At 36.4% G+C, this 27,902-nt stretch overlaps 2 protein-coding genes across 2 annotated transcripts in view; both read left to right on the top strand.

The window, feature by feature from the left end:
* LOC136797486 (arginine/serine-rich protein PNISR-like) overlaps positions 1-27,902 on the top strand; it is a 94,914-nt gene that overhangs the window by 46,074 nt on the left and 20,938 nt on the right. The window lies entirely within an intron of this gene.
* Positions 11,697-21,356, top strand: LOC136797484 (uncharacterized). The gene is made up of 10 exons (XM_067054057.1): positions 11,697-11,943; positions 13,012-13,202; positions 13,929-14,085; positions 15,665-15,952; positions 17,103-17,312; positions 17,859-17,966; positions 19,088-19,206; positions 19,621-20,066; positions 20,540-20,804; positions 21,038-21,356. Exons 1-9 carry the CDS (start codon positions 11,712-11,714, stop codon positions 20,796-20,798), a joined length of 2,010 nt encoding a protein of 669 aa, XP_066910158.1. The 5' UTR covers positions 11,697-11,711; the 3' UTR covers positions 20,799-20,804; positions 21,038-21,356.

Below are 27,902 nucleotides of genomic sequence, written 5' to 3'. Positions count from 1 at the left end.
GAAACTTAACTGAGGCGGAATATGTTCTTTTATAAGAACAAAGATAATAAATAACCGAAAAATGTTATAAAATATTCTTCTAAAGGTATATAGATTTAAATTATGAAATACACTCTTCTGCGAGCCACGTTCTCAAATATTTGTTGCTACGATACTTCAACGCACAGATTTATAAAACCCGAAGGGCTTACTTTTACTGAAATGGTACCGCACACCAAATATGAAACACCAAGAACTAAGTTGAACAAATTTTTTCTCATATTAGGAGAAGAGATCACAACAGATGTAAAGTTGATCATACCACGACTTTCCCAAGAATGGGAAGTTCGATTCAGGTTCAAGTTGACTGGATCAGTGAACGATAAATGGTGCAATATCTTACAGTTGACAAAAGGTGGGAAGCTCGAAGAATATGGTGACCGAACTCCCGGAATCTTTTACAATAAAGAAATTCAAAATTTGGTAACTTATTCCGCTGTCAACGGGAACGAAGGCTATCGTAATTACTTTCCTATCGAGCTCAATACAGAATACAATGTGGAGATTCACCAACGTTACAAAAGTGGAGGTGTTTACAAATATTCCATCCTTCTCAATGGAGATGAAGTCCACTCAACCGATAATACACAAGCTCGACAATTCTATGATGTTAAAGTTTACACTGGTAGCCCTTGGAGCAAAGTGTGCATCGGAGTGATTTCTGACCTTCAAATAACCAACTTCTTATAACAATACATGTGTTTTGATTATATATTATATGCTGCTTCTCAAAATTACGGCTTACTTTTTCGATGGCAATTTAAATTCATTAAATAAATCAATCCTTCCCTTTCTTGTGTTATCGACTTTTTTTCTTGTGTTATCGACTTTTTTGCAACCTCATTTTTTTTTTTTTATTAACTTCAATCGATTTTTTTGTGAAGCCCTTTTTTCAAAGTAATTACTGATTACTTTTCACATTATCCTTTGATTGCGTAAGTGTTATTGAGCATCATCTCAATAACTTTTCTCTATCTACTTTTTATAATGTATACATACTGTTTTTTCGTTTATATGTGTTTTTTAATATGGAGCTACTTTTGTAATGGGATGTTTGGTTTTGGATTTGTCGAACCGGTTGACTTGATATGGGAATAAGTCTACAGCAGTATAGAGCGTGCGTTGGAAATTTTAACTCTTGCAAATATCTTTTCGGGAGATTAAGTCTGTGTATTAATCTTACGTTTGGGGGGTTACCAAATCTTCTTCCCTATCGTTTCTATCTTTTCTGGTTACAATATTTTTATATACTTTTTCAGCTTAATCTACTTCTTTTAGCGGGAGATATCGAGTCCAACCCGGGGCCGAGAGAGAAAGATAACACCTTATCAATTTCTCATTGGAATCTAAACAGCGTTTGGGTTGATAAATTTTCAAAGATTGCTCAAATTACTGCCTTTCTGAGTGCTCATAAGTTTGACATCTTCTGTGTTGGTGAGTCGTTTCTTGATTCCTCTATCGAGAGCGATGATTCAAGGTTGAAGATAGAAAATTATGAGTTGCTCAGATGTGATCACCCATCTAACTCAAAAATAGGTGGTGTTTGTCTTTATTATAGAAGGGGTCTTTCTGTTGAGAGAAGGCCTGAGTTGTCTTCTCTTGACGAGTGCCTTGTTTGTGAGGTTAATTCTGGTTCGAAAAAACTTCTTCTTTGTCTTCTCTACCGAACTCCTAGTCAAAATGCAGAAGAATTTTCTGCATTTAAACAAAAATTGGAGGAAACTATCAGAAAGATTTATGATGTTTCTCCTACTTTAGCTATTTTCCTCGGTGACTTTAACGCAAGAAACTCAGTTTGGTGGACTGGTGACATTACAAATTCTCAAGGAGAGGACATTAGCGAGTTAGCTTCACAATATGGGTTACATCAACTAATTGATGAGCCGACTCATCTTCGTCCTGGGTGTTCTCCTTCTTGCATTGATCTTTTTTTTTCATCTTCGCGGACTCCTATTTTAGATTCCGGGGTTTTACCTTCACTCAATCCACGTTGCCACCACCAGATACCCTTCGTAAAACTAAACTTTCGAACTATATTCCCTCCAGCCTATAAACGCAAGATTTGGGACTTTTCTCGTGCTGATGAGAGGGGAATCGTGCTTGCCCTGAATGCCATTGATTGGGAAACCTCCTTTCTGGGACTCAACGTAGAAGATCGTGTTGCCCTACTCTCTGAATATATACTTAATATTATTTCTAATTTTGTTCCAAATAAAACTATCACCATCAGAGACAAAGATGCGTTATGGATGACTCCTGAGATTAAGCAGATGCTTTTGGATAAGGCTAAGATATATCGTCGTTGGAGAAAATGGGGAAATCCTTTAGATGGTCAGACACTTGATGACATGGTTGACAGGTGCAGATTGGCCATCAAGACTGCCAAGGATAGTTATTTTTCTCGTCTTGGCAACTCTTTAAATGATCCAAACATAGGAAGTAAGAAATACTGGTCTACGCTGAAGCAGTTTCTGAACGTACGTAAAACCCCGAAAATTCCACCTATTCGAAATGAAAGAAACGTCCTTGTAAGTGATGTTTCTGAGAAGGCCGATATTTTTAACTCTTTTTTCTCAAACCAATGCTCACTTATCGATACTGGCAGTGTTTTGCCACCTGAACAATTTCTTACTAACTCTAGACTGGATAATCTTGTATTTGAAGAAGAAAAAATCGAGTCTATTATTAATTCTTTGAATGTTAACAAGGCCCATGGGTGGGATAATATTTCTACTCGTATGGTCAGAATCTGTGGTAAGTCTCTAGTAAAACCTTTGCTTAGCATATTCAATCTTTCTATCAACTCTGGCATCTTCCCATCACAGTGGAAGAAAGGTAACGTGGTTCCTGTCTATAAAAAGGGAGACAGGAGCATAGCCAAAAACTACAGACCAGTGTCTCTTCTTCCTGTGTTTGGAAAAATATATGAAAAGTGTATTTACGATACACTTTACAGGTATTTTGAAAACAATAACTTATTTTCTCCTTGTCAGTCTGGTTTTCGGGAGGGGGATTCCTGCATTTCTCAGTTGTTATCCATAACGCATGATATTTATACAGGGTTTGACAAAGATCCTTCTCTAGATACCAGGGGGGTGTTTTTAGATATTTCAAAGGCATTCGATCGGGTGTGGCACGATGGCTTACTCTTTAAACTCAAATCTTATGGGGTGACTGGACCGTTGTTTTCCTTAATTCGCAGCTTTCTTAACGATAGGCATCAGAGAGTTGTGTTAAATGGAAAAACATCTGAGTGGAAGCGAATCAATGCTGGGGTACCTCAAGGCTCGATTCTTGGTCCATTGTTCTTCTTAATTTATATTAATGATCTTCCAAAAAACCTTGAGTCAAAACCGAAGATTTTTGCTGACGATACCTCTTTATTCTCTCTTGTGATTGATCAACTCTTGAGCCTTGAAGTACTTAACAGAGATCTCTCCAGGATAACTGACTGGGCTCATCAATGGAAGATGTCTTTTAACCCTGACCCATCTAAGCAAGCCATTGAAGTCTATTTTACCTGTAGACTCACTCCTCCTAATGCTCCAGTAATCTCCTTTAATAATTCTAATATCGCGACCAGTGAGTACCAGAAACATCTTGGTCTAATCTTAGATTCAAAACTTTCTTTTGATCGCCATCTAGACGAGAAGATAAAAAAGGCCAATAAAGGAATTGGTCTTATTAACCGGCTTCGCAAGCATGTGCCTAGGAGATCTCTACTAACCATTTATAAATCTTTCATTAGGCCTCATCTTGATTATGGTGATATCGTATATGACCGCCCGGGAAATGCTACCTTTGTGCAGAAGCTTGAATCTATTCAATATAATGCCTGTTTAGCTATAACAGGCTGTTTTCGTGGAACGTCTCAAGAAAAACTATATTCAGAACTTGGTCTTGAAAGTCTTGCTGACAGGCGCTTTGCTAGAAGAATGACATTCTTCTATGGAATTATTAACAATTTAGCCCCTTCGTATTTACGTAACTACCTGCCAGTAAGACTTACAGCACCAGGTGGCCTTAGAACAAGAAATCCTATTTATCCTCTAAATATACGAACTGAGCGTTTCCGTAACACTTTTTTTCCGTACTGCATATCTCAGTGGAATGTTCTGGGAGGTAATATACGAGATCTACCTTCAATTAAAACTTTCAAAAAAGCAATCTATGAATTTTTGAGACCCAAGCAATCTCATGTTTTTGATGTTCCTGACATTCAAGGAGTGATCTTTCTTAATCGACTTCGGGTCGGTTTCAGCCATCTCAACGAGCATAAATTTAGACATGGCTTCCGCGACACTTTAGACCCTTTCTGTGGTTGCCGAACTAACTCTGTTGAAAACACTCAGCACTTTCTTCTGCACTGCTCTATATATTCCCATGCAAGACATTCTTTGTTCGACAAACTTCAGACCCTAGGCATTATTTTTCATCCGCCGCTTAACCCTCCTTTTTTCTGTCGGCTTTTATTATATGGGGATGAACGTTTGACTTCAAATCTAAATAAATCTATTCTTTGTTCTGTTGTTGAATTTCTTAACGAAACTGGAAGGTTTAGCGGTGCTTTATTTTAGGCTTTTACCTAACAATTGTAGCTTCCTTCTCCAAGATTTTTTCTTTATTTACTTATTTATTTATTTTTACATAGTCTAGTACCTCTGGCGATATAACGTTAGTTCCTAGCGGGGGGAGGGACTATATTTTATGTTTAAGTAATGTTTTGTAATATGTTCGTAGTGTACACGTGTTTTTGTTTCAATAAAGAAAAAAAAAAAAAAAAAAAAAAAAAAAAAAAAAAATCCTTCCCTACATCTTGAGTAAAAGATTTAATAACAGAAGCTGCTTTTGGTTTATTTTTGAAATTTATTTCTATTTTAAACGTTTCGTCTTCGGTTTCAGAGTACCATCATCAGTAAAAAAAAATTTGTTTTAATGAAAATTAGCTATCTGCAAAATGTACCAGTTTAAAAGAAATTTTTGGCTAATAATAAAAGTATAAAACCTAAATCAAAGGACAATAGAAATGACAATAAAAACTGTATCAGTATATTATATTTGCTAATTATAAAAGGATTCTTTTAATCTTGCAATAGCGCACCGCGCTGAATCTAAAAATAGATTTTATTTTTGACATAATCATTACTCTCGATGTGTTTGTACGAGTTCCAATCCCATCAACCTTTGCGTTAATCTCTTTTGCATGTTAATAGACGATATCGGCTTAACGTGAAAACTCAGATTTATCCCCGAATATTGCCCACAATGCTTTGCGCGGAAAAAAGTTCACGGTGGAATTTTTTTCCGCACAAAGCATTGTGGGCAACATTCGGGGATCAAATCTGAGTTTTCACGTTAAGCCGATATCGTCTATTGCATCGTTTGACAAAAGATATATATAACAGCTTGCATGTATCTTTGATTGAGCCGCGTTGAATTGTGGGATTGCAACTCGTACAAATGTCAAAAAAAGTGAAAAGTAATAATTATGACGTATGCATTGCGGAGCGCTATTAAATTGAATTTCAGAGTATTTTTCTCATAGGGCTAAATTTTGACATCGAAGAAGAGTTTTCACCGGATCTGTGATATAACTCAAAAACAAGAAATATTGAATGAAACTTCTTCAAGATAATGTTGTCAGTCATTTAAGTCCTTCGTATACACCCATGTGTCCCCATGAACATATAAACGACTGGACATCCATCTCATTTGTCTTTTTGTAGAAAGGGCTGCTAGCTTCGTTGCCGCCTCGTTAAAAGAAAAAAAATTAAACAATAGATTTTGATGATATACCACTTGGGAGTACCTTGCTAGCAACGTCAAAACTTCGACAAAAGTCTCTGTTGCTCTACTCTTCTCAAGTCTTTTCTCTATTTCATAACAAAGATAACAGAGGCAAAATCATCGTCAGCTTGTCAAAACTCCGACTAATATTTCTAAATTTTGACTTAAAAGTGTCTAATAATTTTAGAGAGTGTCGCATTCTAATTTCGATATTCTTATAACACAGGCTCTCAACTTTGGCAAGCTATAAAAAAAATTATTGGAGTGACAAAAGGGGTTCAAAAGTATACACGCAGTTGAAATTCTGCATTTTAGAGTTGAAAATGTTGATAAAGTATGTTACAAACTTGTGAAAAAATTAGAAAATAATCTTTTTGTACATTAGGAGTAATGTTCAAGCCCTATCAATCCTTTTACCTAAATGATTCAAAGAAATAAAATTATGACGGAATATTGTCGGATTTTTCATACCAATTTTGAAATACAGGCGGCAACGAAGCTCGCTTCAAAGAGACAATAAAAGATAGATGTCCAGTCGTTTATATGTTCATGGTGTCACAGACTCGCTGGGATCCCAAACCCATTGAAAAATCAGGCCAAAATTTCGTCCCCGGTGGGAAAAATACCCCGCAAATTTAACCCAAAAGGAAAATTGATTTGAATTCATCTTCGTACGAAATTCAATCTAAAAATTTGCACTCCAACTCCATCTCCACTTTGGAACAATAGAATTTCTTTCCCTATTGGGATTTCGATAGAATTTTTTATCCACACTGTTGGAAAAAGTTCCACCGGGCTGTGAGACAGGGGTGTAAATATGCGTATTGTTTTCGTTGACCGATAAAGTGACTGCTCGACAAAAAATAAGTCCTTTTTTTGTGGTTTTATTTCTTTTCTGTTATACAATGCTGTTGGTGAGAGAGCTAGACTACACCTTACACCTTCACATAAGGTTATACAGGTTATGAAGTGATTATAAACTTTTGTTAAATAATGACCGTCTTTTTATTTCTGAAACATTCTTTGTCTTTTGACGTGATAAAGAGAATTCTCAAAAGTCAAGCGTTTCTTTCTCGGTCTTTTTTACCCAATCAAAATACGACCACAGAATACTAATACAGGCGACCTCAGTGTGGGAAACATATTTTATATGTCCCTGGTGAGATATCTTTTATTTGTGCATAGCTAGGTTACAATCTTGTTTGCATTTATTTTCGCTTTCACTTTCCCCATAATGATGACTCACAAGTGTATTTTACAGAACACAGTTTTGGTCAAGGAGTCAGAGTCATCATTGCCTTATGTGTTTTGCCTTTTTGTCATTTGTCTCTTTTGCCTCGTTTACCCATACTTTGAGGGAATGGGCCTGATTCCGCGTAAAAGCGTAAAAATAAAGCCTGGAACAAGTCAGACCACGCTACAGTTTGTGACCTCCGTACACACCCTCCATAAAAGTCCCGGTTAGATGATGATGATGATGATGATTATATTTGAGCTTTTTTCTTTCAAAGTTTCTGGTCAAAAGAAGGCCTCATAGCTTTGAATACATTTTTTTAGAGATTAGATAAAGTAAAAGTGTAAAACCAGTCAATTGTAGGAAAAGCAATATTTAGTTTGATGTCAAAAACTGTGCAAAAAAAAGGAGTGTTGATAATTTCAGAAAAACATGGTCCTTTTACAGAAATTAACGGAAATCCGAAATTATTTCGCAAATTCGTTTCATCACATAGAAGTACTTCAGAATGATCTTAAAGAAATCATAATATAAAAAAGCCGCGGCTGGAATGATAACATCTGAATTTTTGTTTTTCTATCTCTGTCGTATTTGGTGATTATTATTGGGTCAAGCTAGAGTTTTTACAAGTTGTTTGATGACTCTGTTGGTCGTTAAATGTTGAGACAACTGATTTTATTAATTTTTCTAAAGAACGCGTCATCCCTATTGTTTAAAAATAACCAATCAGTTAAGCATCTTGTAAAAACTCCAAGGCATCTTGTCGTATTTGATGATTATTTGTAGATCAAGAAATCACTAATGTAGCATGGTTTGTCTTTAATACTTACTTCTCAGTCATAAGCGAAGCGAGATACCCTGCAAAATTTATGAGGGAGTGTAGACCAAGGATTTATTATACACTGGATATACAAGTAACAGATTTTTGCCGATTTCTCGTGTACTAGCTATGTCCACAGTAATGATGTTATTGTTCACTCTCCTTCTCTCATTAAATGATTTTTCGAAACATTTTTATTGCATTTCTTATCAAAAATCACACATCCAATTCCCAAAAGAGACTTAAAACTTTCCTGTGAGAGTCAGATTCTTCCACTTAATTGCTAATTATAAGTCGTTATGACGTTTCAAGCTGTGAGAAAGATGCAAAAGACGTGTTGTGTATAAGAAATTTAATGTTGACACCGGAAATTCTCCAACTTCAACCTCAAAAAAACCACCTTGCCACCACGTGCCTCCAAAAGATTTTCATATCACAGTGGAGCCAAGAAGCTCAAGTCTAATGTATGTTAATTTCAGCTCTTCTGGGGACAGTCTTGGAAAGATATTTCCAATTGAAAATTGTGTGTCACTATAAGCATTTTGTCTGAATTTCTTGTCTAATGATATTTTTCTCGCATTAGATTTCACAAATGTATCCAGCTCGGCATGCTAGCCTTACTTTCAAACTTTTTTTTCTGTAAATGTACAAAAAGAGAGAGAGAGCTAGAGAACTTTTTAAAAGTAAGACTGATAAACATTTTTAAAAATCTTTGAGCTGCCGTGACAGTTGTCCTTTGCGGACAAAGCTAGAACATCAATTTTTTTCTGAAACAAGGAAAATACAATGATCGCTCTCCATCGTTTTATGAGTCGTTTATCCAGTGTATAATAAATCTTTGTGTAGACGTTTATGACATATTCATTATCATTTGATAAAACAAAGACAAAAATTACAGTTTCGTAAAAGCCGCTCCCATCTATACATTTAACAGGGTATCTCGCTCACAGATCTGTAAGGCCCGAAGGGCTAGATTTGCGGCTTTTATCGAAAAGTGAAGCCTAGGTTTGGAAGGATTTCCTACCAAAGTCACGTGACTAAAATATGCAATTTCACCGGTTTGAGAGATGTGAAATAGCGTTTGCCGCCTACTTTTTTTGATCTCGCGCTCCGAAAACAATTAAAATGCTAGATCCTATCCATCGGCACGAAATTTAAAAAGTCAAATTTTTGCTTCACTTTTTTTTGCTGGAGAAAGCTTAAAGTTGCCTATCTAGCCCTTCGGGCTTTACAGATATCTGTGATCTCGCTACGCCTATGTAACAGTGCGTTAAAAACATTAATGATAACCTTGATCATACATTTGCATTATAAAATCAATGTAAAGGAAAGATCAACAGAGGCAGGGAAATTTAGCCAAGCACAAAATGGTTGGGCTGAAAGAACTCAAAAATTTAAAGTGCCTCGAATGCCTTCACAATATCTCAGTGAAATCTTTTTAGAAATCAATGAAAAAGAACATCAAACCAATGATTTATAGCCCGAAGGGCTAGATCCGCGGCCTATATCGAAAAGCGAAGCAAGTTTTGGTAGGATTTCCTACCAAAGAAATCACATGACAACAAGTAATTTCACTGGTTTGAGAGATGCGAAATAGAGTCTTTCGCCGACTTTTTTTGATCTCGCGCTCCGAAAACAATTAAAATGCTAGATTCTATCCATCGGCACGAAATCTAAAAAGTCAAATTTTTGTTTCACTTTTTTATGCTGGAGAAAGCTTAAAGTTGCCTATCTAGCCCTTCAGGCTTTAAACTACAGATCTGTGGGCAGTACAAATTCCAGCCGCGGCTTTCTTACACTATGAAGGAATACACCAAGGGACTATAAACTGTGAAGAGGGAAGTGTTAATGATGATTCCAGACAAAACATAAACATATTTGGTTCTCTAAATAAAAGAAAACACAAAGGAGCGGAAAATTCAATTTACGTCTTTCCAAAAAAAGTGTAGTGACGGCTTATGTGCAAAAAAATAACATGATCATCCCAAAGAACTGTGCTTAAAAATGTTTATTTTACAGGCTAAGTCTGTTTGGAGAAAACAAAGCTGATTTCCTGACTGGCCTTATAAATACGGCTGCTAGGATGTAGGGATTATTTTATTACAGCGAGAATTGAAGTGTACAAGAACATTCAGCAATATGTCAAGGTAATATGGATATTTCTCATTCATTATTGCAATCTACACGCTTTTTTCATAAGAACAAACTATATAAGAACATTAGGCTTTGATGGCCAAAATGTTAAGAACAAATTAAGAACATTTTAAGGCTTTATGAACTCGAAACACCCGATTTCTTGGGAAAATGGGTAAAAATAGTCAAAAAATGTTGAAAATAATAACATGTTAAGAACTTTTTTAGGCTTAAAACTCAAAAAGTTAAGAAAATCCCAAGGCTTCAAAAATTTTGAATGTTCTTATAAAAACGTGTAGTTTATAATTTCATATTACGGGATCAGCTCGGTCAGCCAGGGGGGGGGGGTACTTAAATTAATTGAGGATACGAGTATGTGTCCCCTTTGAGGGTACCTTTTTGGACTTGGACTTGGGTTTGAAAAATCAGAAAATCAAATTTTAGACCCACTAGAGACCAGAAAACCGATTAGTCTCTACTAAGGGTCTCAAACTTGACAAAAAGTTTTTTTCTCCTTTTTAGTCTCGCTAAGAGACTAAAAAGGAGGTCAGGTTCAAGAAGGTCAGAATTTGGGCGGCACACACCTAACATCCCTCGGTGGACCAGCTACCGTGAAGTAACTTGCATCAGCGGAGGGAAACTTTCATAGCCATCAAATGACTGACCAAAAAAAAGCAGCAAAGTGTCAAAACAAATGAACTACGCAGTACCACTCGCAGCTCTACTCTACCGTTTTGTTTTGATTCAACTTTGTATTTTAAGGACCAGCCAGGTCATTCATTTGACGGGCATGCATGTTAGCCTCCACTGATGCAAGTTACCGATCTCACGGTAGTTTATAAGAAAATAGGCTAGTAAGAAATTATCTTCGGAACCTTTTTTTATATACATTTTACACCCCTGTCTCAATCGCCCGGCAGAGCTTTCACTAGTCACAGTGGAAATCAAAACTTATACACGATTTTTTTAATAAGAATACACTTTATAAGAATGTCCATGATGAAAATGGCCAAAAAATTAAGAATAATGCTAAAAATATCACCATCATGGAATTTTGCTACTCAAGCTAAAAATGCCAGAACATTTTTAATTATAAATTGTCAACTACCCCCAAGTAAGGCTCACTCCTTTCACAAAAAATGCAATTTTATGCTTGAGAGGTATAAATGTCAAATCTAGTCTGAATTAGGATCCTAACCTAAGAATGCTGTAAGAATATTTTAGGATGATTTTCCCAAAAAAGTTAAGAATATCCATGATGAAATAGATTTCACCATTCTTATAAAAAAAAAGCGTGTATCTAAATCCAAATGGGAATATAAATTCAATTGTTCCAAGTTAATCTATGACATAATCTTTAATTCATAAGGCTTTGGAGGGTGTATTAAGAAATGTTAAGACTGACTCGAAGAGTGATCTAAGCTACATTAGTGGATTTAAAGCTTTAAACCCGAGTTATAACCCTGCCAATGTACTGAAACTTAAAGCCATAACTCCTAACCACTTACTTTAAAAGGGCATAAACAGTATGCTTTCAGAAAGACTATAAAAATACTTTTCCAAAGCCATTGTCTGACTCTCAAGTTAGAAACTTTGCGTGTCGGTTTGAAACTTTGATTAATAAAGAAGTTTGTGCACTGGAAATAAGGTTGACGTAATTTCTTTCGATTTTTTGTTAGCCCAAAATACACAACGCGGATGTCAATCAGAGAGCTTGATACACCAAAGCATAAAAAGACAAGAGATCGCTTCTTGTTGGCATGGAAACTATTCAAAGAGAGAGATGACACGTGCAAGAAATCGTTCCACAGTATTGCTGAATATCATGGTATGCCCTTTGACAAAGGAGACGTCGGTCCTGAAGGTTGGGGTGGTTATTGCCAGCACGGTAACGTCCTATTCCCAGTATGGCATCGATATTACTGCCACGGTAAGAAAATTCCCTTTTATCTAATCGCTGGAAAATACACCTTTTTCCGGTTAGCCGTTTCGTATAAAAATTCACCAAAATTTCGAGTAAGCAAACCATCTCATTGGCTAAAAGCAAAAACATCAACAAAAAAAAATGTCCAGAGTAAGAGCACAAAAAGCACAATATTGCTTATTTGTGGCTACTTTTGGCGCAAATTTTGACCAATGAGAGTCGAATTTAGGGATTATTTCGAAAGTTTAGTAACACCCCCGTCAATCAGCAAGTAAAGAGGTTCTCAAATGCGGCTGAAATGATTTTGGGCAAAATCTCTGGCTAGTTACAACCAAAGTCATAATATTCGAGAAAAAAGGGAAATTCCCACGAAATCTTACAACCACAAACGATTTGGAAGCGCTCTAAATTAGGTTGGACGGGTAGAGTTTTAACTCTGAGTTTTAACGCTAGACTTAGGACCTTAGAACCTGAGAAACTAAAAGTCCTCCAAGAATGGTCCAATAGTGCTCAGAATATAGCCTGGAAGTCTATAAACCCCTCCCGAATTGAAATATTCGAATAAATTTATCAATTTGCCCAAAAGCTACTTTTTCGCCCGAACTTTAAATTGCTGAAAACGAGGAATTAACCAAGAGTCCCAATATATTTGAACCCTGATTGTAGCGCCACCAACGCTTCACCGACCACCCGATAGATGCCATGATTATCAGAAAACAAGAAACCTTTCCAATCCACAATCAGTGACAAAATACTTGGCACAAAAGGGAAATTCACCGGGGTGTTTTGAAACCACAATCGATTTGTAAGTGCTCTAAAGTAGGTTGGAAGGGTAGAGTTTTAACTCTGAGTTTTAACAAGAGACTTAAGACTTCTGAGGATCCAAAAGTTCAAAAATGATCCAGTAGCGCTTGAAATATAGCCTAGAAACCAATAAATCCCTCCCAGATCGAAATAATCGATAAAATCAAGTTGAGGGCCTGAAGTTGACATTCTCGCTCGAACTTCAATTTTCGAAAAATGGTAAATTAGCCAAAAGTGCAAATATATTATGGCACGGATTCCATTTTTTAGAACTTGAACAAGGTTTGAAAGATGCCATGCTTGAATACATGAAGAAATGTAAAGGAACTGAAAATGCAAGTGAAGAGGATGTTTGTGACATTGCTCTTCATTATTGGGATGAGAGCGTTCCCATTGATAAAGATGACACGGAAGATCAAAAAATCGAAAAACTTGTTCCTAAATTGCTTACTAATGAGAAGGTAAAAGCTTTTTATAAGAATATTTAAAAATTTTGAAGTGATCGGATGTTCTTAACTAAAAATGCTCTAACATGTTCTTATTTTCATCTTTTTGTGAATATTTTTGTCCGTTTTCCTAAGAAAATAGATTTTTTAAGGTCAGCGAAGTCTTGAAATGTTCTTAACTTGTTCTTGATATTTTGGCCATCGAAGCCTTATGTTCTTATATAAAAAAACGTGTGGTCAGAGTTTCAGGCGTGATGTAGCCAGAGTGGCAGGTGTGTCAACTTTTTTGTTTCGATTCTTTTTTTAATTTTTAAATTGTCTGCGAAAAATTTATTATAATTTGTTCAGAAGTTGCCATAAAGCCATTATGGTAATAACCGGGAGGGCACATTGCTATACATTGTAATTTGTTATATTATATATAACTATTTGAAATTTTTCTGAGAAATTTTCTAATTGATGTGTATTGAAAGTTATGACTCTTTGAGGCCTTTGAGTACGAAAAATTGGAATGAAAAATTAATCAAAAATCACTATTTTCATAATTTTTAGGAGGGAGAAGCTTTTACAAAATTTTCAAAAAGATTTTTTTTTATTCGGCAAAAGATATTCCATGTAGTGCAGTTTATTTCTCAAAATGTTTTTTCTTCGCTGAAAATAAGAATTCGAAGACCGAAATTTTGGATATTCTTATAATATAAAAAACGTGTATTTAAAACGCAAAACTTTGAATGTTTTTAGGTTACCATTACATATCCGGGGACCGACGGTCAAGAAGTAACTGAGCAGATTATGAATCCTTTGACACATTTCGAGGTGAAAGCAGGAATTTCCGGAAATGCTGACAGCTGGTATTTGAAGCCAAAGAATTACCAGACTGTTCGATTCCCATTTTCAGGTTCGTGAATATCTAGGCGGGAGTTGGCGGAAGGGGCGTCGGAAAGGGGATAGGCTAGAGGATATTCGTTAATATCCTAGATTGATTGATTGATAAAATCGATATTTTATGTGGATAACCCAGTAATCTAGGACTTATAGGCAATGTTTTTTTATGATTGCAATTTCTATGTCTCTAACGGGGTCCACGGCCAGCTGACTTGGCTAATTTATGAAAGAGGAGCGATACGAACTACGAACCCCTGGAGACGCTTACGTCTTTTACCGCTTGTTCATCGCTCCTTTTCTCCTTTACAAGGTTTTGCCAGATGACAGGTGGGCGTTGCCCGGCTTTCGAAAATCGGAAATTTTTGGTTCAAAAGTTGAGGAAAGAACTCAAACATTTGGTAAATTTCGGACCTTTTTCCCCGAAGGACGGAAATCGGGATTTTTTTGTAATATTTCCTTTCAAAAAAAGAATGAAAAAGATCAAAGATGCTAGGTGTAACTTTGTCCGGGGTTTATGAATGTCAATGGTCTGAAAGCGTTTTGTTTTTTTTCAATTGTTTCTAATTTGAGCTTTGAGAAGTTAATTTATTTATTGCCAACTTTTTCATCCGAGGAGTATTTGGTAACCTGATTAAAAACTGAGCAAATCGATCTTTATCTCTTTTCATGAAAAGAAAAAACCTGACCAAATGTTAAAGTAAAACGCTTCCTGACCAGGGTTTTTTTCTATAGACTGTATGTTTATTTTGATAAAAGTTTAAATATGTTAGTCTACATAATATATAGCTCCAGGCTTGTAGGTCTTTCTTTTAGTCTATAGGCACTGCTATAGGGGGCCCCTAATGGCCCCCACCAGGAATTTGCTTTTTGATAGGATTAAACATAATATAATTTTTAACAAACGAAATTTATCAATGACGTAGCCTAAAATATGTTTTCCTTCATAGAATATTTGTTTTATCACTTTGTCATATGTGGTGAGACCACTGACCTTTATATACCCTGGACAAAGCTTCTCAATCCCAGCCAAGCAAAATCTTTGATCGGAGTTTTTTGAAAATTGGTACCCTAATGTCGGCACTACTCGATAGCGGTGTAAATGCATCGAGAGCGCTAGGTCTACTTTTCCTCAAATTCTTTTGATGATGTAGCGGCGTTAGACGTTAATTTTTAACATTGCAATGGCTTCTCCTTGGGTACCAATTCTAAAAAAACTCCAATCAAAGATGGCAGGTATTGTTTGGTCCAGGGTTATATAAAGGTCAGTGGGTGAGACGGGAGGGGGGTTACGATAACAGGGGAAAAAATGTCTGTACAAATCCTTCATTCAATAGTAAGTAAGTAGGTAGATTCATCTAATGGCTGTCGGCGGAACCGGGCGAGGGAGTCAGTCCCCTTTTCTATTCACGCTAAAACTAGGGAGATCGAATGCTGAGGAAGGCGGCATATCTACTCTCAGTTGGCTGTGACCGGGGATCGAACCCACAACCCTTAGATTGTAAGGCGAATGCTCTACCGACTGAGCTACCCGACCATGAATACTTTAGAAGGAGAAGATTGTTGAACTCACCAATAAAACCTTTCTCTTGCAGGAATTAAGAACCCACCAAACCAGAAAGATATTGCGGACGATCACAATGATAGTATTAGCGACCTCGACCACACGGAGACACTCCAGAAAAACCTTGTTCATACTATTGCTGATGTAGGACGTCATGAAGCTGATGATACGGTTATACAACTTTTCAAAAATTGCTTGGATGACGATGCACAAATGTACAACAAGTTTTCAAACACAAATTCAAACCCTCATAATTCTATGGAACAACCTCATAATGATGTTCATGTTGCGTGTGGTGGTTACACTAAATTCAAGATCGGCAAGTCATTTTTTGATCACACACTTTTTTTTCATAAGAACCAGTAAATTTTGGTTCAGGCTGAACTGTTCTTAATTTCTTTCAAATTCTCAAGCTCGTTAAATGTTCTTACAGTATTCTTAAAGTTGTTTTAAAAACTGGTAAAATCAGTACTCATTCTTAATATTTTCTAAAATCTGAGGCTCAGATTGTTCTTAATTCGTTCTTAGGTTTTGGCCAATTTTCAGCCTCGTGTTTGTATAAAAATGTTCTTATAAAAAGCGTGTATTTCCAATTACCACTTTTCCTATATTTTGGCGTCACACCAAAAAAGTTAAAAAAGTGTCTTCGTGCCGCACTCTAAAAAGTGTCGCAACTAATTCTTTAAGTGTCACAACTAATTTTTTGAAAACTTTGAGATCCCTGCGATCACCGCGATGCTTATTTGAGAAAATATGATAGAACTTCATTACAACTCTTGAAATTTTCCTAGAAAGATTTTCTTGTCAAAATTTCTAGACTCTAGTCCACACCGGGTGAAAAAAAAGCTTTCGAAGGTGTCGAAGGTGTGGAAAGACATGTGTGATAATTCTACAAAGTTAGTACGGCTGAAACATCCATGTATCACAGCCCCACTGGAAAATCTGGCAAAAATTTTGTCCCCAGTAGGAAACTACCCTGAAATTTCAGCCCGACTAAGATATTGACTTAGATTTTATCCCCACTCAAAATTAAATGTTTGAAAATTGCACTCCAAAAACATCCCAAGTGGATTTTTTAACCTTCGAACAATAGAGTTTCTATCCCCATTGGAATTTCAATAGGAATTTTTATCCCACTGAGGGGAAATCTTCCATCGGGGCTGTGAGACTGTGGTGTGCTGAAGTGTGCAAAATTAAATCATGTGACCATTTAGCCTGTTTCGAGCCTTTGCTTCAAACTATGACCTGATCACACGTGACCTGCATTTTTTTCAAAAGAATTCTAAATGCGCGGCGAACCTAAGGCTTCACTGCTTCTTGTTGGAGAAAAATTGAAGATTCATCTCTAGCCCCTTCGGGACTTTAAACTCAATACACAATAGCTTAAACCCAAACCCCAACACACGCAGCTGCTGAGTGGCCAAGAATTTTACCTTCGTTTCTTATTAATGATAACTACTCCCTCATAGATAAAAATGGCCATTTGGATTATGCCGATAAAAGTGGTATTTTGGACGGAGCTAACGGTGACATGGGAGCTAACGAGGTCGCATCTTTTGATCCCATCTTCTTTCTACATCATGCAAACATTGATCGGATGTTTTGGGTGTGGCAAAAGAAATGGCATAAAACTGGACGAGAAGGGGATGAGAAGTTTATAATCACTAATGACGATAAAGGTAAAACGTTGTTTGGACGTTCATCGAACGTTAAGGCCGGTCTCCGCTTTCGCGCGAAATGAGTGAAATGAGCGAATTCTTTTTAACGTTTTTGTACGGTCATTGGTCGGTTGAAAAATGAAGCAATTCCATTTGTCAAAATTGATGTAACAGTTGTAAAAAGTTGAGCTTTCTTGTTTGCGCGAAACTTTTTTATGACGTAATCTTTTCTTCAGGAAAAAATGGGTAGGAAAAAACTGTCGCCCATTTCGACGCATGGAGGTTGGGTATTGTTGACTAAAGGGGTGGAAAAAAAGCTTTTCGAGTTAAAAAGTTGAATAGCCTTCACTGTAATACACCTTTTCGACCGTAGCCACCTATTGCCGCGCAGGCATTTTTTCCTGCTTTATCCCACTTAAACCGTCCCAGTCCTTTTTTCGCACCAATAGACAATAGAAAAATGCGTAAAAAAAGGATCGGGACAGTTTTAGTGGGAAAAAGAGGACGAAAAAATGGTCGCGCGACTACGGTCGAAAAGATGTACATTCTTGCTCTGTCGTTAAAAAGGTTCAAAAGTGAATGGAGGCAAAAGCGGCGGACAAGGACCAACTCCCGGACAGAACATGGGAGATGATTTGACAATGGACAGCGAATTGAGACCGTTCAAAGCTAAAGGTATGCTTCCCAGCTAGCACACAAAGTTGTTTCAACGTTTATTTAACGTTCACAACGTTCAGGTAACGTTAGATGAACGTTGAAACAATATTTGTGTGCCAGCTGGGTTAAAAGTCGTGAAAATATTGGAAAGTTATAAGGCCCCTTATAACATAACCAACGCAATATTACTAAATATGAAAAATTCGAAAAGAAAATTGGAAAAACGAAGATGAAAAATGAAGAAGAAAAAAACAACTTCTGGAAAAAGTGTACTTTTAATCGTTTTCTTAATCTTAGAACATTATCACTATGAAAAAACTTATTCAAAAATATTATTTTAATCAAAAGATATGGCCAAAAGTTCGTCACTGTTTGACTTTAAAAAGCATAAAAAATAACAAAGAGAAGCCCATAGGCAACCAAAGAGAAGTTTAAAGATGCAGTTCTTGACTGAATAATTATTTTTTGATTTTTTTCTCCATTTCTTATAATATGAAAATGACGATAATGGCAAAATTCTACTCGAAGTTGATTTGTTTCTTCTTCATTTTTCATCTTCGTTTTCCAAACTATTTATATTTCTTTCTATTTTATAATATTCGACTCCTAATTATCTTTTCAACGAGCGCAGAAAACCGCTTAGGTTTCCTAATGTATTACGGGAGGTTTCCAAATGCATTATGGAAGTTTTACCAATGCATTATGGGAGGTTTCTTAATGTATTATGGGAGGTTTCTTAATGTATTATGGGAGGTTTCCTAATGAATTATGGGAGCTTTCCAAATGCATTATGGAAGGTTTCTTAATGCATTATGGGAGGTTTCCTAATGCATTATAGGAGCTTTCCTAATGCATTATGGGAGCTTTCCAAATGCATAATGGAAGCTTTCTTAATGCATTGTGGGAGGTTTCCTAATGCATTATAGGAACTTTACCAATGTATTATGGAAACTTTCCTAATGCATTATGGAAGCTTTCCCAATGCATTATGGGAGCTTTTCCAATGTATTATGGAAGCTTTCCCAATGCATTATGGGAGCTTTCCCAATGCATTATGATGCACAATGAGGTTATGACTATGTTCTATTTGTAGTATTTATTATCCTTGGTGAATTTATTTAATCTTTTCTCTCAAATAGAAAATTTCCAAACTGCAAACGGTTGTGTAGACATAGAGGGCCAACTTGGTTATACTTATACAATTGGATCATTGGACCAAGAATATTGGCCAAGATTACCCAAACGGAAATATGAAGATGTGAGTACAAGTTTGATTTCAAATTACACCCTGGGCACCCTCCTACTTGAAAAATTTGCCAAAATATCATCTCCAGTGTAAAATAGTATATACAACTGATGTCTTTGCTGAAAATAATCAGGTGAAATAATCCCTACCTGCAAAATATTGACCTTTTTTCATCACCACTGAATTTTTTAACTTAAAAATACTTTTACTGAAATTCGAATTCCCCAGTCATGCAAATATAAGATAATATAAGTGAATATCATCTGTTGGACTGGCTGCCTCACTCGTCCCTGGAAGTCTGAGATCTAGTAAACAATGGAATTCTAGGATAGAGCACGAGGGCGGTCCGCCAATATTCCACGCTGTCGAAAGCGTGTCAAATGCAGTTTTACTTTAACATCAAAATCTCATATTGTATCATGGCAGATTGGTGAACCGGAAAGCAACGTACCAGCCGCCCCGGGACGGCCCACCGTTCGAAAGACAACTGGTGAACATTTGAAGTCCAAGATGAAATCTTTGAAAGAGAAAATCAAAAAGAAAAAGTCAGGCCCGTCGGCCGCCCCTAAACCTAGTACGGGTGGGGGCGGAACACCCATAGAAATTATGTATGAGATGAACCACAAGATTACTTCTTTGGGAAAAGAAAGTGAAGAAAAACAGGAAGGATGGCCTGAAGAATTCAAGATGGTTAATGACAGCTTTGAAATAGACGGCACTAATTTCAAACGTGAATTTTATACCAAAGTGGAAGGGATTGACATGAATCAGTTTTATGGGTCGTTTATCGTTATCACTGGAAGAAGGATTTATGACGAGCAATCCAATAAGTACGTGTGGACAATTATTCATCAGAAAGCTGTTCTCGCAAGGTAAAAAAGGATTTCATTTCAACGTATATTTACTTTTAAAACAATGTTCAGACCGTTTCTTATTGCTCCAGTATGGTTTTCGTTACGGACCGAATGTGTTCATATTGGTTTCGGAACGTTTCGGAGCAAGAAAACGGTGCAATTCCGTTCCAATGAAAGTAGTAGAGCGAAACCGTTTCGATCTGTTTTGCTTTGTAACGTCTTCTTTTCTGACGTTTCGAATTTTGACGTTCACACTTGCTTCGAAACTGTATTGTTTCGTTTCGGAATGGAACCGTAACGTCTGAACATGGTCTAAGTGTGTACTATTTTGTCCTGCCACATGGGAACCAAAAAAATCAATACACTCTATGAAAGGGTAAAAAAATTACGAAATTCACCGGGCTGTGAACCAGGGATATATTTATATATATAGAAAGCTATTAAAAATATCTATACTAGACGAAAACTAAACACATTTTTTTTCCATTTAGATGGGACAAAAGCGCATGCAAAAATTGTCAGAATCACAGCTCTGTTGATCTGTGCTTTTCAATGGGAAAAGTTCTTCCAGGAGATTTATTGAAAAATAATTGGAATGTTTGGTTCGTCTTTCGCAGAATGGATAATCACAGATTTGCTATTTTTCCTGTTGTCCCTTACTCAGATGGTAATGGAGAAAGAGTCCCAGAGAATTCGTATCGCGAGATCAATCACTTTGTCAGAATTTGTGAAATGCCCAGTAAGAATTGAACTGAGGTGTCCAGTATAAATTAAACTGTGAGGTGCCAATTATAAATTGCATTTTGAGGTGCCCATTATTGAATTAAACTGAGGTGCCCAGTATGAATTAAATTGTGAGGTGCCCAATATGAATTAAATTATGAAGTGCCCAGTATGAATTAAACTGTGAGGTGCCAATTATAAATTGCATTATGAGGTGCCCAGTATAAATTAAACTGTGAGGTGCCCAATATGAATTAAATTATGAGGTGCCCAGTATGAATTAAATTATGAGGAGCCCATTATGAATTGAATTATTAAAATAAATGTACCCGTTAAAACAAAACAGAAAATTTGTTGATAAAAACATTTCGTATTTTATATACACAATATTTGATCAAATATATCTATCATTTCTAACTGCAAAATTTGGAGCGGCGAAGTCCAATTTTGAAGGCTAGTTGGACGTTGAAACAGCCACTGGGCGAAATCTTAGACTTTTGTAATTCATATTTTTTTGCATTTGTATTTTCAATATATTACTTATTACTTCAAAAAATAATTTATAAAAGTTTTTGTACTTTCCAATTGCCTAGAGTTAAACCCATCCAACCCAATTTTATAGAGACAGAAATGAATGAATTAGATTGATTGAGACTTGCGTCGTTTATAATCAGTCGTAATAGAGATGTTATATGACGATGCGACAATTGCTACTATACTTTAAGTTTCCATAACCACTCCCTGTCTTCTTTAATTTAGTCGCCTAGCATTTCATACGGAATCTCCTTAACTCGAACCTCTATAACTCGAATGTCTCTTTAACTCGAACAAGCTTTTATGGTCCGTTCAGTTAACAATGCCTTATAAACCTTAGTCCATAACCTCAAAATTTGCTTAACTCGAACAAATTTATGTTCCACCCGTGCATGTTTGAATTATGGAGACTCTACTGTACTAAGACCATGCTATCGTCCATCAAGGTTAGCGGGCGGGAAAATAACGGTACCGTTTATGGCTATAGAGGAAAAATTCCGCGGAAGTGATGAATCTTTCATTTCTCCCAACCTCTCTCTCATTTGCTTCTTTCCTACCGGATTGATACAGTCTAAGAAATTCAACCACTTCCAAATGTTTACCCGCCCGCGCGGACAAAATTCCCGCCAAACTTTTTATCTTCTGCGTGGCCACTCTTCCTTTCTTTTGTACGAATACGTCTTAGACTATACCAGCTGGCACACAACGTCAAAACAACGTCCATATGACATTCATAACGTCCAAATAACGTCATTTAAACGTTAAAACAACGTTGTGTGCCAGCTGGGGACTATAGGATCGTCTACTGTGCTCTGAATTAATGAATCTGTTGGCATATGACGTTGTTTCAACGTTCATCTAACGTTATATGGATGTTGTGAACGTTAGATAAACGTCAAAAAAACGTTGTGTGCTAGCTGGGGAATCTGTTAAGCCAAATTTGAAGTAGAATTTACTGCAACTCTTGGAAATATATATGAACACAATACCGTTAGATTCAATCAGTCACCAAATTGTGGGCTTAACCTTTCTGTTGTGGGAACAATTGATGCTTTAATATTGGAGTCTCGGATTAATTGGTTTGAGCATCTGTAAAGGTAAAGGTTAAAATACAAAAGGGCAAAAGATAATTCAAAATGGAGCCTCCAATAAACTTTGCTTCTTTCCGCCTTAAAGTTTTAAAACACATAGCGAGAAAGGCCATGCGTTTTATCATTTTTTGTAAGTACTAGGATCTCTTTTATTCTCGAAAAAATGGAAGCAGTTAAGACTCTTAGACCATGACCAGACGTTACGGTTCCGTATCGTTCCGAAACAAAACGGTGTCCAAACACTGTGTGGAACGTCAAAATTCGAAACGTCAAAAAAGAAGACGTTACAAAACAAAACAGATCGAAACGGTTTCGCTCCACTTTTTACATTGGAGCAGAACTACACCGTCTTTTTGCTCAGAAACGTTCCAAATCCAATATGATCACTCTCGATCCGTAACGAAAACCATACCGGAGCGATACAAAAACGAAACATGATTTGGAGCCAATAAAATAGGAAATGAGGGGGCTGGAATTTTCTTTTCGGGATTCTTGAATAATTTATGACCTCCGGATTGGATGCTCTTAGATCGGATGGCCAAAAGTCACCTACATTTTTTTATTTTATTTTTTTATCCACGGATCGCTGATAGTCACCTTTCCGGGGGTTTTGTTGTTTGGAATTGCTTAGGTCAGGATTGCTAGTAACGGCTTGTCACTGTGTCGGGTGCATACTCGGCGCCTTGGGCCCCGCAGGGTTGCTAGTAACGGCTCGAATTTCAGTCAGGTTCAAAAAAGGGGTACTTTTACCCATATTATAATAATATTACCCCCGTCTTTGCCAGTTCGGTATAATATGTTATGAATTGCGTTTTTTGCTGTGCGGCGATGGCTCAACGGATATAGCGCTGGCTTCCGATGCTGAAGATCTTTCTTTGGTGGTGGTTCGAATCCCACTCGGTGCGACAGACAGAAAAGAGAAAAATAGGATAAGAGATAGGAAAGAAAAGAAGGTGACTTTTGGCCATCCGATATAACATTTTCCCTCCGGATTGTCTATAGAAACACACGACCAAACAGGAAGTCATGTTTGACCGATACAACTACAATGATACCCCCCTGAATCACTCAATAATTTACTTCTATCCTTTTGAGAAATTAGGCAAAAAGACGGGGGTTGAATTAATTAGCGGTTCAGGGTAGTTTTGTTTATATTGTTAAATTAATTGGATTAATAGAAATAATGCTTTATTAACGAGCTTGTCATTTTTGTCAATCAATTTTACAATAGTGTTTGCTTTTTGTTATTAATTAGTTTTCTTGCAAAAGCATATACAAGAGAAATAAATTTATTCGGAAGACAGAGAAACACATGAGGAAGATTTATGGAAATTTATCTGATCAGGTGAATTCATGGTAAAAAGCTTCAATAAATGAAGTCTAAACCTGAGGGGCTAGAATATAGAATCGAATCTCCTTGGTAGGATTTGAAGCCACCAAATCCTACCAAAGTTGAGCGGCCCGTGTGGTTTTTATACAAATTCCGGATTGAAAGTAAAGTTTTCAGCTAGATTTCAAAAATATACCACTCGGTAACAAAGAAATCCCTAAATCCAATCCGTCATAAAAAATCCGGCGTCTAATGCTTCACTTTTTCTTGCGTGAGAAAGGTTAAAGAGTTGCTTCTAGCCCTTTTGGTCTTATACTTCATTGGGCTTAATCTTTAAATAATTCACGGCGAAGAAATGACATTTCACACTGCGATTTCACCAACGGCAATACCCGAACTTTCTAATTGAACTTCATCAAAGTTATTTAATTGAAGTACTAAACATGACCCGTGCATGTTCTGGGATCATTAGCAACCTGGTTCTCTGAGGCGTTTGATTGTTTAGGAAAATTTTTGATTGCTTTACTTATAGGTAAGTACTGTCTGTTGGTATATTCTTTATGACGTTGAAGTGTTATATTGACTAAGTAAACCCAGCTGGCACACAACGTTGTTTCAACGTTCATCTAACGTTATATGGACGTTGTGAACGTTAGATGAACGTTGAAGCAACGTTGAAGTGTTATGTTGACTAAGTAAACCCAGCTGGCACACAACGTTGTTTCAACGTTCATCTAACGTTATATGGACGTTGTGAACGTTAGATGAACGTTGAAGCAACGTTGAAGTGTTATGTTGTCTAAGTAAACAAACGATCAATAGAAATTAACAGAACTTGTCAAAAACAAAAATTCAGATACATTTCAATACATCTAAAAAAAGTTTTTCGGTGATAGTATAGTATGGCAAAAACACAAATTTCATTACAGTACATGCGCATAGTATACAATGCGATTTTGTGCATGTCAATGTATGTAATTTGTTTACGGTTTAGTGGAAAAATTTTCATCATTGGAGATTGATGTGCCTTTGAAGAATTTTTTTCGTTTTTGGAATTGCTATACAATTTTTGAGTTTCTACCTTGGAAAATATAATGAAAACAATTACATTATCGAGTATCACTTACCATTTTCACACTCAATAGGGATGAAATTTCTCACTAGCGCCCACTTTTTGGCCAATTTTTGTAATACTGTGGGTACCCTTTTCACGGGTATTTATATGTCTTTGAAGCATTGTAAAATACTAGGTATATGCAATCATATAATCTGCTTAACCCTTCCCGTGCCCACGGGGGAAAAATGGCAGGAAAATTGACAAAATTTTTGAGGCCATGCAGTTGTTTTCAGCGGAAGAAAATGAAAAAATATTTTGAGCAGCCGATGGCATGTCTATTTGTCCTCACTAGTTGTTAGCCACCAGGACCAGTTGTCAAATATACTGGATATGATTTATAAAGTTTTGCCCAGTTTTTTTTTGTGCGGCTGCTCGATTGATTCTAAAAATCATTTCACAATGTCAAAGGGTTAAACTTTTCAAAAGGATACGTGTTCTCCATCGTAACGCGATGAAATGATTATTGTCTGTCACCACAGGTTGGATTTTCAGAGAAAGCTAAATCGTGGTGCCCACGGTACCATACTTTCACCAGGTCTATGACAAAGACGAAAAAATCAAAACGACTTGACCTGTCAAGTCTTTTAAATACGTGACATTCCTAAGTCATTTCAAGTGGCCCACTATAAAACCCTTCTTGCAGCTTGCATCATCAAACTTGATGAAAAATCTATTTCTATAAAATTATTTTAGAATCTGCGCTTTGGTAGACGTGATTATAGTTTAGATGTTCACCTTAAAAAAAGCCCTTCTCGCCGACCCGGTAGGATTATTTCAGTCAGTGGGTAAAAATAACGGACTGAAACTTGATGGGGACTGATTTCCTATGTTTTTTATGACTTGGGATTTGAATTCCATTGTTTTCAAGCCAAAAAGTTGAGCGGAGATGGAAAAATAGCACAATAACTTGCATTAAAGATTCTTTTATCTAATTATTTTCAACGGGGACAAAAATTAGAGTATGATTTTCCACTAGAGACGATACTTTGGCCAATTTCTTCATTAGCCTCCGTCTCGAAACGCGGTCATCAAATTTGGCGGATAATTTCACAGCAAAAATGCATCCAGTGAAATCTGAGTAATGTATCATGATTCAAGTCGACTGATATAATTATATACATAATATATATTACAAGTTCCGTACGGATTTTCAAGCTCGATTATATTAAAACTATTACATGTTAGTAGCAGACCTGACTGACAATTGTTATGTAGCAGGTTGAAACATGAGTTTCTGCTGAAAAGATGTAGTTTGTTTTCATTAAAATAAAACAAACTATGTGGGTTTCTTTACTTCCAAACAAGGAAGGGACTCCAGTGTGTCTGAAGGGGGTGTCATAAATCAGATCATGTGATCATCTAAAAGTAACTCGTATCCGGTCTCTTAGGTTTTCGACACTTTTGATGATAGCGTTCGCAAAACGTCGCGTAACATTTCCCATCAATACGCCTTTTCGACCGTAGACGCCAATTGCCACGCGATCAATTTTTTGTACGTTTTACCACCCTAAAACCGTCCCAGTCTTTTTTCGCACCTGAAGACAATAGAAAAAAGTGTAAAAAAAGGATTGGATCGAGTTTGGGGTGGTAAATTAAATAATAAAGTGGCACGCGCCTGACCGTGCAACTACGGTCGAAAAGGTGTATTTTCAGTCAATTCCAATCTTCTACTTTAGAAAATTCCATACTTTTTTGACTTGTTCCCTCTACACAAAAAATTCGTTTTGGCTTTTTGCTTCGAAATTTTTTCAAAAGTTACTTTTTAATGTGTTAATCTCGTGATCATCTTACAGTGCCGTATGTGAAGAGTTGACCGATTGAGTTATTTTTAAGTACACTTAATCTGTAATTAAAATACCTGAAACTTTTCAAGGATCACCGTCAAAATAATTCTACTTATTATACCTTTTTCATTCCTGCATTGCTTTCCACAATTTTTTTCGTAAATAAAGATTGTTCTAATCCACTTGACTTTACTATGTCTCTACCACCTATGTATAACTGATTGGCTAAACATTCTCCCAGTTGAAAAATTGACTTTTTTCTTAACTGGACTCTTACACCCCTTTCTTTCAGACGCGGTAGGATTTTTTCAATTAAAAATAACGGACTGAAACTCAATGGGGATATATAAAATTCATTCAGTCCAGCAAGCTGAGGACTGTTTTCAGATTTTGTTTTTATTTCGAACAAAAAATGTAAGGGTGAAAATATACAATACTTGACACGAATAATTTTCATTTGGACTTTCCATTTGCCACGTTGAATCGAAAAAATCCACTTTGTTACAAAAACATGGAGTTGTTTCGTTGCCAATTACTTAATGACAGAAGTGTGACATAATACTGATTCAAAGTAAACAAAAAATCAGTATTCTTTATTTTTAGAATCTACCTATAATAATAATGATGAGGTCATTATGAGGCATTGTGACAATCTGCTCCACACCTTGGACATATAAGCCCCATATAAATTGTTTTTATTTTTAATGTGATTCCGGGCCAACCAAATACTGATTATAAAACATTATACACCCCTTTCTCATAGACTTGGTAGGACTCCCTCCCACTGGTGAATTTCTTCAAAAGAAATATTGTCCTCAGTGGAAAATCGTACTCCAAAAGATGTCCTCATCTAGTTTCAGTTCGTTATATTCACCCCCATACTGGCAGCAAAAATCACCCCCTGGGTCTTTGAGAAAAGGGGTGTAAAAATCGATCTTATCAAAATGAAAGTATTTATTTGACTTTTATTGAGTGAAAACACCCCTTTCTCACAGACCCGGTAGGATTTTTTTCTCATACCTTTTTTATGGCTGGGGATTTTGTTTTCAATTCTTTTGTTTTCAAGTCAGAAAATTCAGTGGGGATGGGAAAAATAGCATAATATTTTGTAGTGAGGATTTGTTTATTTGATTATTTTTAGCGGGGAAAAAATTGGAGTATTATTTTCCACCGGGGACGATTTTTTGTGTGAAATAATTAAAACCTAATAACCTGTATGTTTTTATTCGAATTTCATTCTAAACTTTCACTTGTCTAATGTCATATTAGGTGGAC

Source organism: Clytia hemisphaerica, unplaced genomic scaffold, assembly GCF_902728285.1.
Source record: "Clytia hemisphaerica strain Z4C2 unplaced genomic scaffold, Clytia hemisphaerica genome assembly, whole genome shotgun sequence".
Lineage (NCBI taxonomy): Eukaryota > Metazoa > Cnidaria > Hydrozoa > Leptothecata > Clytiidae > Clytia > Clytia hemisphaerica.
Note: the sequence above shows the minus strand (reverse complement) of the source record. Positions and strands in the feature narration are given on the sequence as shown.